Raw genomic sequence first — 14,953 nt, 5'->3', positions numbered from 1 at the left:
AGGGTGCAACTTGTATAATATGGTATAAATGACTGAATATGAGCTTTCTGTCACTGAATCAAAATTAAAGGTGCCATTCAGAAATTATGTTTGTTTTCTAGGGACACAACCAAATCATAACATACAGCAGACCAATCTATTTTTGTGTGCTGTGTGGCCTTATTTTGCTTCTTGATACAGGGGCCAAAGCCAGGCACCCTCCCACTTACATTGTGTATGGTCTGAAGCTCTTCTCTCCAGAGTCCCTCCAATGGGCTAGGGACCTCTTAATAGGTGAGTTCATTTGGGCGGGTTGTGGGAAAGGTCACAGAGACGGGAGGGTACTTCTCCCCTTGATTTTCTGAATCCCTCATTGGAGAAACTTTCTTACTTGCTTATTGGATCAAGAGATGTGCATGTTCCTTTTGGTTTGCTTGCTTTCAGTAGACTCTCTGGGAGCCAGAGCCCAAAGCCTCCAACAATGGACTTATTCTAAAGCAGAGGTCCCCAACCTTTTTGAAACCAGGGCCTCATTTCATGGAAGACAATTTTTCCACCGACCAGGGGTTGCGAGGGCCGGGGGTGGGGGTGGTTTGGTGATGATTCAAGCACAGTAGGGTTTGTGCTCCTATGACTATCTCATGTGGCCACTGATCTGACAGGAGGCGGAGGTCAGACAGTAATGTGAGTGATGGGGAGTGGCTGTAAAGGCAGATGAAGCTTTGGTTTCTCAGGCGCCACTCACCTCCTGCTGTGTGGTCCAGTTCCTAATCAGCATCAGTCCATGACCTGGGGGTTGGAGACTTTGTTCTAGAGGATGTTGACACTCATGACTAGGGAGCTGCAGCACTTAATATCTGAAGACAGGTGGCTAGGTGCCTGGTGTGGGGCATCAGTGGGGCTCCGGGATGGGGGTGATTTTTGCCCTCAAGATGGTGGTCACAGACTCATCCACATGGCACAGATGCTCTGGAAATGCGTGAGTGGACATGGTTCTCAGTCCGCATGGAGTCCTGGATGTGCTAGTCACCTAGCTTTTCACTGGTGCGCTTCACTTGCCTGAAGGTCCAGGCAGTGTTTGATGGAAAATGCTCCACTTACGCAGGTGACCTTCATGTGATAATGGTGTAGGGCCCCAGCTCTGGAGCCAGATGGCTGGCTATTTGAATTCCCGCTCTGCTTCTTTCTTACTTGTGTGACCTTGAGCAAAGTTCAACTGTAGTTTGAGGATAAAAATAGTACACACCTCAGAGGTTGTTGCAAGCTTTAGATGTGTTAGTATGTTTCAACATATAGAAGAGTGTCTGGGACCAGGTATTAGCTATTATTATCTTTATTATGCAAAGAGGCTTCCCCATTGTGGACCTGCAGACTTGACTGCCAATGCTCTGAGAATCGCCTAGAGGATCACACATGTGCTCATTTGTGATTATCTGATCACATTGACCAGATGAGTTGATAAAGGGCAGCTACCAGAGGCTCCGCTTCCTGAATCTGTTACTTGCCAGCTGGAAGCTTTACTCGAGGAGATTGTCAAAGCCATAGGTCCTACATCATCGTTCTTTGATCCTATGACAACTCTCGGACTCTCTCCAGTGGGACTCAGGAGGACCCCCAGATATGACGTCTCTTTGTGCTTCTTATAGGTGAAAACCGAAGTAGACATTCCACCCTCTGGCTCACTTTCCCAGCTGCCATCTTGCATCCCTCTTCCTACTGTTTTGGTAGCAGACTGTTCACTCCCCTCCACTGGGCCCACTGCACGAACCCACCTTTGTCTGCATCTTCAGCACCTCGATTCCTGCTATGTCGTGTGAGGAGCTGAGCGTTGGGACCATGTTTCAGAGACTCTCTGCGTTCTAACAGGAAACAGAAACAAGTCGGGAGAAACATAGGCGCTGATCCCATGATTAAAGTCCTAGTCAGTGCCCTCTTGGTCACTTCCCAGATAGTTCGGTGGTGAAGAACCTGCTCACGATTCAGAAGACTCAGATTCCGTACTTGGGTCGGGAAGCTCCCTTGAAGGAGAAGATGGCAACCCACTCCAAAATGCTTGCCTGGGAAATTCCATGAACAGAGGAGTCTGGCAGGCTACAGTCTATCGGGTGCCAAAGAGTCGGACACGACTGAGCAACTCAGCGTATACACACACAGTGTCCTTTTGCCCAAGAATCTTTACTTCTACTCTGCTTTTTTTTCTACTCTGGTGTTTTTCACTTGACTTTTTTATATTATTTGAAATTCCATCACAACACACACACACACATACAATAAGAAGGACTTTAAGTCCCTTCTACCTTCCCATAAATTAGCTCACTCCTCTTCCTTCTGAGATCAGCTGCAGTGAAGGTCAGAGCCTGGGTAGGCTGAGATGCCCCATCACCGCTGCACACACGTGGGGGGACTGTCCTTTCCTGTCTTCTCCTTTTTATAAACAGCAGTGCTGGACTCTGGAGTCTTCAGTCAAGGGCATGGGAGGACTTGCGGTTTAGAGATGAAGAGGGCATACAAGGATTTTGGAAGGTGTCCAAAAAACACCCGTCTGTGCATAACGTTGCCTTTTCTCGTCTGTGCCCCACACTCCGTCTTGTGTACCTTGTGGCCATCTTGCCTGAGACTCTCAGTGAGGGTGAGTGTCGGCAGACTTCCATGTCTTAGAAGTCATGAGGGTTTGCAGCCTGGCCTGGAGCCCCAGTTCCCATGTCTTCTCACCTCATCTTTGTGTTCCTTCTCTGCTGCACTCCCAGCCCCAACATAGCAATACACGCTATGCTAGGCAATGATGACTCATTTCCCTGAGTTGGGTCCCATCTTCTGTCCTTTCACAACCCCTGCTTTTCATAATATCAAGCTCATTCTGTAGTCTTCTGCTTCATTTGTGATATTTGACCACGCCCCTCTCTGTCACTAGCTTGTACATCCCCCAGGGAACCCCCAGCACCGAGCATGGCGTCCAGTGCATACAGGTGCTAAGGAGACACTATGTGGAGGGATGAGCGTGGAGTATGCTTTAAATACCAAAGGAATTACTGTACAGATGGACTTTGGAACACTTCCCGTTCATAAATCAGGAAAAGCTTATAGTCGTTTTGGGACTGTTCAACTCAGCCCTTAGAATAAGTAGGAATTTTGTAGGTACCTTTTGCAGATGGTTTGTATAAAGAGATTTAGAAGAAGAAAAACATGACATATATTCCATTTAGAAATCATTTTTTCTGAATAGATCTCCCCTATTCCTATTTTTCTTTAATTTGCTACTATGAAAAAGCCAATGCTATTGAATAAATGCAGTTGTCTTGGCATAGTGGACTTACCATACCATCAGGAAGTGAAATTGAATGTTATTAAAGCTCAGAAAGTAAGACCTTAATGTAATTGGTCAAAGTCTAAGATTTTACTTTTAGCAGTAACCCTGGTTCTAGAATTGACTATTAGCTATGTACATTCAGATTTTATTTATCTTCAAATCAGTGTCATTAGGGAGTGGAGATGGGGCAGGGAACATGGCATTTTTTATCTTTTTCACTGGAATTCCCTTTTTTTCTCATTAAAACTCCCCATTAATACATATTTTGTCTGCTTGTCAACAGGAGAGGAGAATAGTGGTAAATAATCCAGCATGTCGACTTAATGAGTTCCAGGGTCAAGAAAAGTGGAGACATAGAACAGGGGCAACACCTGTCGAATGAAGGTGGTAGATGTTACTAGTTTGTACCAAACAGGAATAGATTGTGGGACACATTTAGACAGAAAGAGAGGTTTGTACAAAGTTTCTGACTTTATGAGGGAAAAGAAGTTCAGAGTCATTTATTCTTCTTTGTCACCCTGTCACCTTCTGTCCCTCAGCTACCAAGGGATCTGAGTAGTTTATAGCTGCTGACATTGTTAGGTTCAGAGTTAGCAAGAAGAGAAGGAAAAAGCTTCAGGGAAAACAAAAGGTTATTAGGAAGAAAAGGGAGAGTTTTAATGTCCTGACAAAAGTACCACAGATGGGTGGCTCAGAACAACAGAAGTGTGTGTCTACTCGTTCTGGAGGCCAGAGGTCTAACATCTCTGAGAGCACAAGGGGAAGATATTCTCCAGGCTCTCTCCTCGGCCTGTCAGTGGCCCTCTCGTCCTTGTATCTCTTCACATTATTCATCGTCCCTTTTTGTGTGTATCTGTCTTTGTATCCGAATTTCCCGTTTATAAGGATTTCAGTCACGTTAGATTAAAGCCCATTCTAATGATCTCATCGTAATGGTAATCTGCAAAGACCCACATCTCCACATAAAGTCCCGTTCACAGGTCCTTGGGGTTAGGACTCTGACATCTTTTGGAAGGGCGCAATTTAACCCATTCAACAAGGAGCATCTAAAGAAAGGACAGGAGAAAAATAGAAACTGAGTGTGGGCCCGAAGATGCTCGTGTGCTCTTCATGCTGAGAAAGAGGTCCTCTTCTAACTGAGGCTGGAGTGTGTGAAATAGTGCCTGGAGTTGTGCTTTCTGGGTAATATCTCTGTTCCCCATTGCCGCTCTTGGTTTCTGCTCAGACCACCAACCTACCAGAGCATAGAGAGGCGGCAGAGGAAGAGGAGCAGGAAGAGAAGAAGATGTAATGTCTGCTGCCTTATTCTGCCTCCCAGGGCAGAAGGGGTTGGAAGTGAGCCAGGGGTAGGAGGTGAGTTTAGTGGCCATTGGGCAGGTTGGAGAAGCTCTGCCACAGGGGACGTGAGAAGAGAACATCAGAACAATAGGAGGAGGAGAAAGTGCAGTGATAAGGAACAGCTCTACACCAAACCACTTCACCAGTCTTGCAGTGAGCTGTAGTCCACCTACCAGACAGTGGAGAGATAAGGAACCTTCCAAGAGATAAGGAACCTGGAGAATGAAACTGACACAAGAAGAAAGACAAAGTCAGTGGTGGGACTAGTTGGTTTTGTAGGCTGAGGGGTGAATTCAGGAAATAGAAACCTTCAGAGTGATATTCTTACATAATGTATTTCTCTTTTATGATCTTTTCATGTTCAGAATATCACTTCTCTTTCATTATAAGGAGAAAGTCTTTCTTTTTTCCTCCATGAGTAAGGTGAAAGACCTTTCTAGTGCTCATTTCCTTTGCTGACCTCTGGGCTGAAATTTTTATTACTTTGCGTTTGGGTAACTTCAACAAAAGCCTATGAGTGTGACTGGCTTTGTAATCATCCTTTGGATGAGAACGCCAAGAGGTCTGCAGTCTCTAGTACTGTATTTCAAGAAGAGCAGTAACAATGCCAGAGTGTGCTCTAAGAAGTGTGGCCACATGGGCTTCATGGGGTCTTCACATGGGGCAAGGGAATAGGGCTGTCCAGCCAAGAGAGAAAATGCTTGGGTCCTGGGGGCACACACGGTGGCTGCAGGTGGTTAAAAGGCTGCCAGATTGGAACGGGAGAGGTTTTATGTTCTGTTGGAGGAGCTGTGATAATTAGTTCTGGAAGTAGTAACTAGAAGAACTCGGGCAAGATGAGACAGCATCACTTACAGAAGGGTTCCATGTACTGAATGGGTCCTTTTCAGACTTGAGAGTTTGACATTTTATTTTAGTCTTTAGGACCATCACCTGCTACCTACACTAATGCAGCTTCAATGATGTAACCCTTGGAGATAATGGAGGTTTTGTAACCAGTGACTGAGATGGATCCACTCTCACCTGCACACTGAGATGCACATTTTCATGTCTTGTGTAAAGACTTGTCTCTTGGCCCCAGTAATCCATGACAGGACCATTTGCTAAAACACAGATATGACGTGTAGGAGACACACAGGGTTTGCAGTCATACCGAGTTCATGTTGTTGCTGTTCAGTCGCTCAGTCGTGTCCAACTCTGCGACCCCATGGACTGCAGCACGCCAGGCTTTCCTGTCCTTCACTATCTCCCAGAGTTTGTTCAAACTCAGGTCCACTGAGTGGGTGATGCCATCCAGCCATCTCAGCCTCTGTCACCTGCTTCTCCTCTTGCCCTCAATCTTTCCCAGCATCAGGGTCTTTTCCTTGGTTTTATTTCCATGTTATTTTAATTCTGCCCACCTCCCCCCACACCAGCCTGCAAATATAGTAATGAATATTATTCTTCACATTTAACATAAGAAAGGAGCAAGTTCCAATATTTTTATTTATACCCTGTGCTTGAAAAGAAATGGCACTGTACCAGAAGTTTCTGCATTTATGGTAATTATTAGGGAACATGAGGAGTAGGCAGGATATGAGAGAAAATTACACACCCTCCCAGCAGTACACTAAGAAAAAAATCTTTGTTCACAGGGAAAATTGCCAACAAACACAGGAATTTGTTTATTTTTCACTTCTGGGAAAAAAGACAAATTCATTTCAGCAACTTCAGGTGGAATTTTCCAGTCGTCCTACTAATGCCACGAGGTTTGGGCGGCGTTTTCATTCACCTCTTCCACTCTGACTTTAAAGACGAGACACTTCCTTCTCTACTTCCGCCTGGGGATGACCTAAATCCTGGGCTCCCCGTCGTCTGCTCTCCTTCCTCTGCTGTGTCCTTCTGCTCCTACTCCACAGGTGTGGCCAGAGCATCATCGGTTAGAACTTCTGGTATCTTGTATCATTTTATTTTCCTCCTGCCATCCTTCATCGTGTTCCACTTCTTTCCACTTTATTAGTTTGGGTGTTATTGCCTAATGTATTTCTTTTGTTAATATTTATTCTATTTATTATGTATTTATTTGGCTATGCTGGGTCTTAGTTGTGGCATGCAAATTCTTGCTTGCAGCCTGTGAGATCAAGTTCCTTGACCAGAGATGGAACCCCAGCCCCCTGCGTTGGGAACATGGAGTCTCAGCCACTGCACCACCAGAGGGTCCCAGCCTAATGTATTCTCGTAGAAAATACTTGTCTACCCGCGTTTCCAGTATTTGGCTGCCATTATTGTATTATTTCACAGCCAAAAATTTTTCCCTGTAGTTCTTCATTCTTGGTATGGTTTTTGAAGTAATGAAATCTCATTGCGCCCTTTCTCTGTGCCTATCCTGGTCATGAAGAATGCAACAAACCATCTAATCTTCACTGATGGGTTTTGAATCCTGAAGTTAAGAAAAACTAGTCGGTTTTCTTGAAATTAGATAAGTTAACATTTTGATGCTCAAAACTGTATGTCCTACCATTAACTTTCTCTTTATTTCTTCTATCTTTCCTTTCATATAAAAACTGAGAAAACAAATTGTTGTATGTGGTTATGACTCAGTTCAGTTCAGTTCAGTCGCTCAGTCGTGTCCGACTCTTTGTGACCCCATGATTTGCAGCACGCCAGGCCTCCCTGTCCATCACCAACTCCCGGAGTTCACTCAGACTCACGTCCATCAAGTCAGTGATGCCATCCAGCCATCTCATCCTCTGTCATCCCTTTCTCCTCCTGCCCCCAATCCCTCCCAGCATCAGAGTCTTTTCCAATGAGTCAACTCTTTGCATGAGGTGGCCAAAGTACTGGAGTTTCAGCTTTAGCATCATTCCTTCCAAAGAAATCCCAGGGCTGATCTCTTTCAGAATGGACTGGTTGGATCTCCTTGCAGTCCAAGGGACTCTCAAGAGTCTTCTCCAACACCACAGTTCAAAAGCATCAATTCTTCAGCACTCAGCTTTCTTCATAGTCCAACTCTCACATCCATACTAGTGGATATCTATTATCACAGAATATTGAATATGGTTCCTTGTGCTATACAGTAGGGCCTGGTTGTTTGGTTGTTGTTGTTTAGTCACTAAGTTGTGTCTTACTCTTTGTGACCCCATGGACTGTAGCAGTCCACGCTTCCTGTCCTTCACCATCTCCTGGAGTTTTCTCAGACTCATGTCCATTGTGTCAGTGATGCTATCCAACCATCTCACCCTCTGTTGTCCCCTTCTCCTTCTGCCCTCAGTCTTCTTTCCCAGTACCAGAGTCTTTCCCAGTGAGTCGGCTCTTCACTTACGGTGGTCAGAGTATTGGAGCTTCAGCTTCAGCATCAGTCCTTCCAATGAATATTCAGGGTTGATTTTCTTTAGGATTGACTGGTTTCTCCTTGTTGTCCAGGGGATTCTCAAGAGTCTTTTCCATCACTACAATTCAAAAGCATCAGTTCTTTGGCACTCAGCTTTCTTTATGGTAAGTCACACACAGCTCACATCTGTGTATGACTACTGGAAAACCCAGAGCTTTAACCATATGAACCTTTGTTGGCCATTATCCATCCTATATATAATAATTTGCATCTGCTAACCCCAAACTCCAAATCCATCCCTACCACTACCCCTTGTTATTGCCAACTTTGATTGAGAAGCATGTTACTCACAGATCTCTAGATTTTCACAATATAGTTAAAATCTTGTGACAGAAAACATTACAACAAAATCACCATGTATGTCAAAATATGGCTCCAATCCCAAGCAAAGGCTTGTTTGTCATAGCCATATTTGTTGCGTAAAATTTTACCTCCACACAATGTTAGAACAGTTTTTTTGGTATTGTTGTAGTGGGGTTTATCCCATATTATTATAGTGGCGTTAACCCACTATTTTCCACATAATGGGACACACAAATACTCTCATCCCTACGATTTCACTGTGGAAAGTTTTGCATTTCTGGTTCTTCAGAAATAGCTGAAACACGGTCCCCATCCTTCCTGCGTGCACTGTTCACTGTGGTTTATGTATGGGGTTTGGACATAGTTCCATGTTTAGGCGTCTTAGATTTCAAATCAAATTTCCCTAGTTTTACTAAGGTTTACCAGTATTAAACTTCATTGACTTTCCACCCAATAAACTGAGACAGAAAGGTAGATGTATTGTACCAGCACTAATGGGAGTTTCTGTGTTTCTATGAAACCTAACTGAAAAAATAGAATTGAGAAAGAGAGAATGAGGGCTAAGTTGCTATAAAATGCAGCTTGACTATATGTTGTTTCCCCGAACTAATGATCTCTGTGAGATTTTGAATTATAATGTGTAGAAGGAGTTAGTCGCTCAGTCGTTTCTGACTCTTTGCAACCCCGTGAACTGTAGCCCACTAGGCTCCTCTGTCCATGGGATTCTCCAGGCAAGAATACTGGAGTGTGTTACCATTCCCTTCTCCAGGGAGTCTTCCTGACCCAGGGATGGAACCCAGGTCTCCCACGCTGCGGGCAGATTCTGTACCATCTGAGCCCCCAGGGAAGCCCGTAACGTGTATGTTTCATCCAGTTGCGCTGTGACCGTTTGGGAGCCAGCAGTCTTCCTCTTCTCAGGCAGGGCCCCCTTCACCTCCCGGTGACCTGCTGCACCTGAGAAGCAGGTCCTTCAGTGTCGTAGCATCATGGTGATGGCGTTTCTTGGTTAACTGCCACCTTACCTTCCCTTGCTCCTCTGTGGGTTCTGACTGAGCTCTGAGTTTGCAGTGAGAACAGAGAAGACACAACAGCTCAAGCCCTTGAAGTGACAAAGCCAGTAGTCTTGCAGGAAGGGATCCCCTAATGACTGGCCTTGGGTTTTGCACGTTCCTGTCATTTTCCTGGTCCTCTTTCTCCTGTCTCATCTCCCCCAAGTTCAAGTCAGTCCTTGCAAACTAAAGGCCAGTCTACTCTCTACCTACCATCCGCAAGTGTCCGCTTAGTCGTGGGCCAGCCTGCTGGCCTCTCCTTCAGCAGCCCCTTCTGTTACTTCCAAGGCCTGTGTTTGGTTCGGCCTCAGCCTCTGTCAGTGGCTGGGGGAGAAGAGGCCATAGTGTCTCCAGGACCTGCGTGGGGTGGATTAGGCTGAAAGGTGGGAGGGAGGTGGGATTGTGATGGAACCTGGGCCCTTGTTCCTGCGTGCTCACTGTCAATTTTGTCTGTTCGCTTTCAGTATTTCTCTATTGCTTCCCTGCAATCTCCCTCCTTGGACTCTTCCCGCAGATCAACACTTTCTGCATTTATCTTTTGGAGCAAATTGACATGCTGTTTTTTGGAGGTTCTGGTAAGTCTTTTACATTCTGTTCTTTCTGTAAAAAAGTCTCAAGTTCAGATAAGGGCTAAATAGCCTCAGGCATGGAATGAAACCTGGACAATTAGGTTTCCTTTGTCTTCACCCTTAAAGGACTTCAGCTTGGGTTGGTTAGATTGATTGTGGGTCCTTCTAGATTCATCTGGCCAGACTGAAAGTGGCCCACCTGGCTTGACACAAGCAGAAAATGGGGACGCGTAGAATTCTATGAGCTTTGGATTTGGTTTAAAACTGAAACTGTGAGTTGCTCCATCGTGTCCAATTCCTTGCAACCCCATGGAATATGGCTGACTAGGCTCCTCTGTCCATGGGATTCTCCAGGCAAGAATATTGGAGTGGGTTACCATTTCCTTCTCCGGGGTATCTTCCGGACCCAGAGATCAAACCCAGGTCTTCTGCATCACAGGAAGATTCTTTACCATCTGAGCCCAAGGAAGCTTGGGCTTGGTTTAGGGACCCTCTAATTCTTCGTTGGAAAAGCTGTATGTGTTAATGTGTGTGAATGTGAGTGGAGGTTAGCATGTGAGCATGTGCATTTGAGCATGTGCCTGAATGAGTTAGTTTGGGAGATGTGGGTGTGACACTGTGAGTGTGTGTCGTGTGCAGGCCTGTACAGACAGGTGACCTGTGCCCTTTCATTTGGTGTGTTCCTTACTTTCTGATCAAGGTGGGTGAAGCTTCACCAATGCTTACTTGGAGACATTACCCGGATTTCTCACCTTTAAAGCTTACTCCTATCTGAATGGAAACTAACACAGTGATCTCATGGGGTTGCTGTGAGGATTTCATGAAGTCATGTACATAAAGCATTAGAGTGTAGCGGGTGATCTGTTACTGCTACTTCCTCCTTGTATACATGCACACACACATATACACACATCTACATACACAGGAGTGCTGGCTTGTTCTGTTTATCTATCCATTCATTTATCCATCTATCTATTAAACTATCTAGCTATCTATTCATCCATCTCTATATATCTATGTATGTATCCATCTATTGTCTATCTTTCATCTATCCATCTGTCATCTATTCATCTATTAATATCTATGTATCTGTCTATTCATCTACCTAGCTATCATTCATCCACCCATCTATCTATACATCTATTCATCTGTTTATTTATTCATCCATCTATCATCTGTCTTTCATCTGTCTCTCATCTATCTATTCATCCATCATCTATCTATCTATCTATCTATCCCTATCTGTGTCTAATTTCCATCTCCATATTTGTCTGTCTCTCTCTCTCCTTTCTTCTACTGAAATCACATCCCTGATCTTTCCTGGGCCAGGAGCTTCCAACTGTAAGCAACAAGGTCTCCCCACCTCCACAATGACTGGTTCACAGTCTTCTAAAAGTCATCAAAAGTTCTTTCTAACTGTGGTCTTGCTGAGTGTTCAGTTAAAGGTCAGTGTCTTTCTTGTGGTAAGCGTCACCCAGTGCTTTGTGGCTGCCCTGTGGATTGATTCTTTGCCCCTGGGGCAGACATTTTGCATTTGAACGTTACCAGCTTCACTTTCTGCCGTATGTGTGGACTGTGAGACCTGCCGTCCAGCAGGGAACTCTTGTTGTTTGTGTTCCAGCCGTTTCGGGGTTGCCGTCAGCTGCTTACAGTGTGGCCCGGAGTGCGTCCGCCGCGGCCCTGCTGCACGTGTTCTGCTTCAGTGCCGTGAAGGTAGGTGCAAGGCCATGGGCCTTCTTCTCACATCCATTGAATTAACCGTATTTTAAGTAAACAAACCTCTCCTCCAGTTACCAGAGGAATGGGATCTGAGCACATCAGGAGTAACAGGGCCTGGAGGATGAGGCCTCAGTGATCTAGAAGGTGCATTAAGATACCTGATTTGCTACTGACCACAAAGCCCACCTGGTCTGAACCCCCCCGCTCTTGCAGGTGTCTGCCTGGCCCAGTCAGTTACTGACACTGGGAGGGGCTTTGGCTTAACATGGCAGTTGACAGGCCCCCACTTTCTTACTGATGCTTCCGTCTGAAATACCACTCAGAAGACGGTAAAAGGATACAATTGCATAAAGCTTTATGGACAGAGAACAGGAATGGATATGATAGCAAAAAATTTTAGAATCCAGAAAACAGAAGGACCATAGATTTATTCAGATGGAGAAAGTTAAAACCCAGGCTGGCAGCAAGGGAAACCTAGGAAGATTAAAAAAAACACAAGATAGTAACTTTTGGAAAAGAACAAGTGGTATCAGAAAAGAAATATATGGTCAGTGCATGGCTCAGCTGTGAATAATATGTTGTATTTATGACAGTCTGAATAACAGTTGCAACTATAATAGCAGAATAGGGGGAGATGAAGTGTATGTGTGTGTGTGTGTGTGTGTGCCTATTTGACTTTGCAGAGGTCTTAATCTTGTCTTGCATGTTAGAAAGTCAGCAAATAATATCTGAAGTTGAAAAAAGTCAAGAAATAACAAAACAAGCATGTTATTTGGAAATATGGAGGCAAATAGGTGAAGAAGAAACAGCTGAAAGTCACTGCCTTCAGGCAGCAAGAATTAGAACAAAGAGATGGCTGATGTGGGCTGAGGACCACTGCTGCTCACTGCTACATGCAGAGCTGCAGAGGGTCCGTGAAGTCTGAAACATAACACATTCAGGGCCCTCTTCAATCAGTAAAAAAGAGATTGATTGATAGTATACTTATTTCTTGACTTTATGGACACTCTGCCTTTAATGTGTTACACCACAAGTACGTCTTTGATAAAATAAAAATTAAATGCAAAAGAGTAAATGATATATGTTCCAAAGGGCTTTAAATAGATAGTATATGGCATTTGTTAACTGACTTTTGAAAAAAATTTTAATTTAAAATCATATTAAACTCATCAGTATCAGTGGCAGCAATATAACTGTTTATTCCTCTTTGTGGAAGAGAGGAATTCAGTAATGTCATCTTCCAATGCATCACAGTTGAATTTCTCTGGGATAATCAATGGCATAATTCCCTCCTTCACTCTTTCCTTCCTTTTCATATGATTATCTTCTTTTACATTAAAAAAAGGAAGAGGAGAGGGCTCCTTTTCCCAATACAATGAGGGTAGCATACAGCTTTTGGTGGATCTGTTTGCCTTCACCTTTATACTTCTGGTGGATCTGTTTGTCATCACATATATATTTGTCACATAGAACAACAATTATATAATTAATCAGTGTTTCTGGGTTCTTTCTTTTGAAAGAACCTACATTTCTTTATTCTATCATAGGACCCAGGTATTCCATTCAGCAAAATTACTAAGGTATTTTCTGAAAACCTCTTTCTACTGCTCTTTGGTAAAATAACTGCCTATAAAATTTGGGGATCACAAGCTTTTCTCTGCAGGACCCTTTATAGTTTGTTCTGTTATGTTCCAGTCTTTGTTTGCTTATACATTTAATTTTCATTAATTTTTCGAAATTCTGGTTCATTGAGATATAATTTGTATGCTGTAGAACCCATATTTTTAATATACATAATTTGATAAGTTTTGATAAAGAGTTTTCCAGGTGGCACAGTGGTAAAGAATCCACCTGCCAATGCAGGAGACTCAGGAGATTCAGGTTTGATCCCTGGATCTGGAAGATCCCCTGGAGAAGGAAATGGCAACCAGCTCCAGTATTTTTGCCTGGAAAATTCCATGGACAGAGGAGCTTGGCAGGCTACAGTTCATGGAGTCACAGAGAGTTAGACACAGCTGAGCACAAGTTTTGATAAATGTAAGTTTTGATCAATTCCTGCCTCCAAAATTGGAGAGATAGACAGGTAAATACAGAGAACCAAAACTTACTGCAGCAGGAGCCCAGGAACAGAAACCTCTGTAAGAACCAGTACCAAGAGGAGGAAAACCTGAACTGTGGCTTACAAATTGCTGAAGGCTCAGTGTAGACAAGTCTGAGAGTTAATAACCCCAAGTGAATCCAGTTGTTAGAAAGCCCCACACTCTTGTGAGTTGCACCCCCTTGAGCTCAACAGTGAATAATTGGAGAAGAATCCTCCTGCTTTCAGTAGGTGGAGGGGGAAGAGTAACAATTTTGAAATATAGCAGAGTATTCTGTTCTTCTTAACCAAGCCTGCCTTAAGATTTTACTGTAGCCTAAAGTACTGGGATTTTTCCAGAGCTGAATGGACCTGGAGGAAGGGCAATGCCAAACTCCAGTTTGGCTCCAGCCTTCCATGTGGGGAAAGGGAAATACCCAATTCCAGCCCAGTCCATTCTTTCCATTCTATTTCACCTAAGGTAGGGATGGGACTCAGAAGCACTTGTGAAGCTTACTGTCTAGAGGCGCAGGGTCACCAAAATACGGAACTAATCACTGGACTGTAGAGTTTCCCTACCCTCACACATTAATACCTATTACTAAAAGTCTGTTTACCATACTTCCTTTTATGTCTTACATGTTTGGCTACCAAGAAAAAAAATTACAAGGCATACTGAAAAGCAAAACACACAGTTTGAAGAGAAATATCAAGCATTGGAACCAGACCTAGATATGACAAGGATATTGGAATTATCAGACAGGGAATTTAAAGCAACTATGATTAGCATTCTTGGAGAAGGCAATGGCACCCCACTCCAGTACTCTTGCCTGGAAAATCCCATGGATGGAGGAGCCTGGTAGGCTGCAGTCCAGAGGGTCGCTAAGAGTCAGACATGACTGAGCGACTTCACTTTCACTTTCATGCATTGGAGAAGGAAATGGCAACCCACTCCAGTATTCTTGCCTGGAGAATCCCAGGGACGGGGGAGCCTGTTGGGCTGCCATCTATGGGGTCGCACAGAGTCGGACACGACTGAAGTGACTTAGCAGCAGCAGCAGCAGCAGCAGCATGATTAGCATGCTAAAGGTGCCGATGTATAAAGTGGACTGCAAGCAAGAACAGACACACAGTGTAAGCAGAGAGGTGGAAATTCCAAGAAAGAACCAAGAAGAAATGCTGGTGATTAAAAGCACTCTAACAGAAACGAAGAATGCCCTTGGTGGGCTTATAAGTAGATTG

General features: G+C 44.2%; 1 protein-coding gene across 2 annotated transcripts in view; it reads left to right on the top strand.

Annotated features, from left to right (window-relative positions):
• The window catches only part of PCNX2 (pecanex 2), a 310,678-nt gene that overhangs the window by 87,513 nt on the left and 208,212 nt on the right, over window positions 1-14,953 (top strand). For both annotated transcript variants that reach the window (XM_002698790.7, XM_005226237.5), the window contains 3 exons: window positions 102-273; window positions 9,811-9,921; window positions 11,537-11,628. In XM_002698790.7, the coding sequence (XP_002698836.1) occupies window positions 102-273; window positions 9,811-9,921; window positions 11,537-11,628 (375 nt within the window). The remainder of the gene's footprint in view (window positions 1-101; window positions 274-9,810; window positions 9,922-11,536; window positions 11,629-14,953) is intronic.

Source organism: Bos taurus, chromosome 28 (assembly GCF_002263795.3).
Source record: "Bos taurus isolate L1 Dominette 01449 registration number 42190680 breed Hereford chromosome 28, ARS-UCD2.0, whole genome shotgun sequence".
NCBI classification, from domain to species: domain Eukaryota; kingdom Metazoa; phylum Chordata; class Mammalia; order Artiodactyla; family Bovidae; genus Bos; species Bos taurus.
The sequence above is the reverse complement of the archived record's forward strand: the minus strand, read 5'-3'. Positions and strand labels throughout refer to the sequence as shown.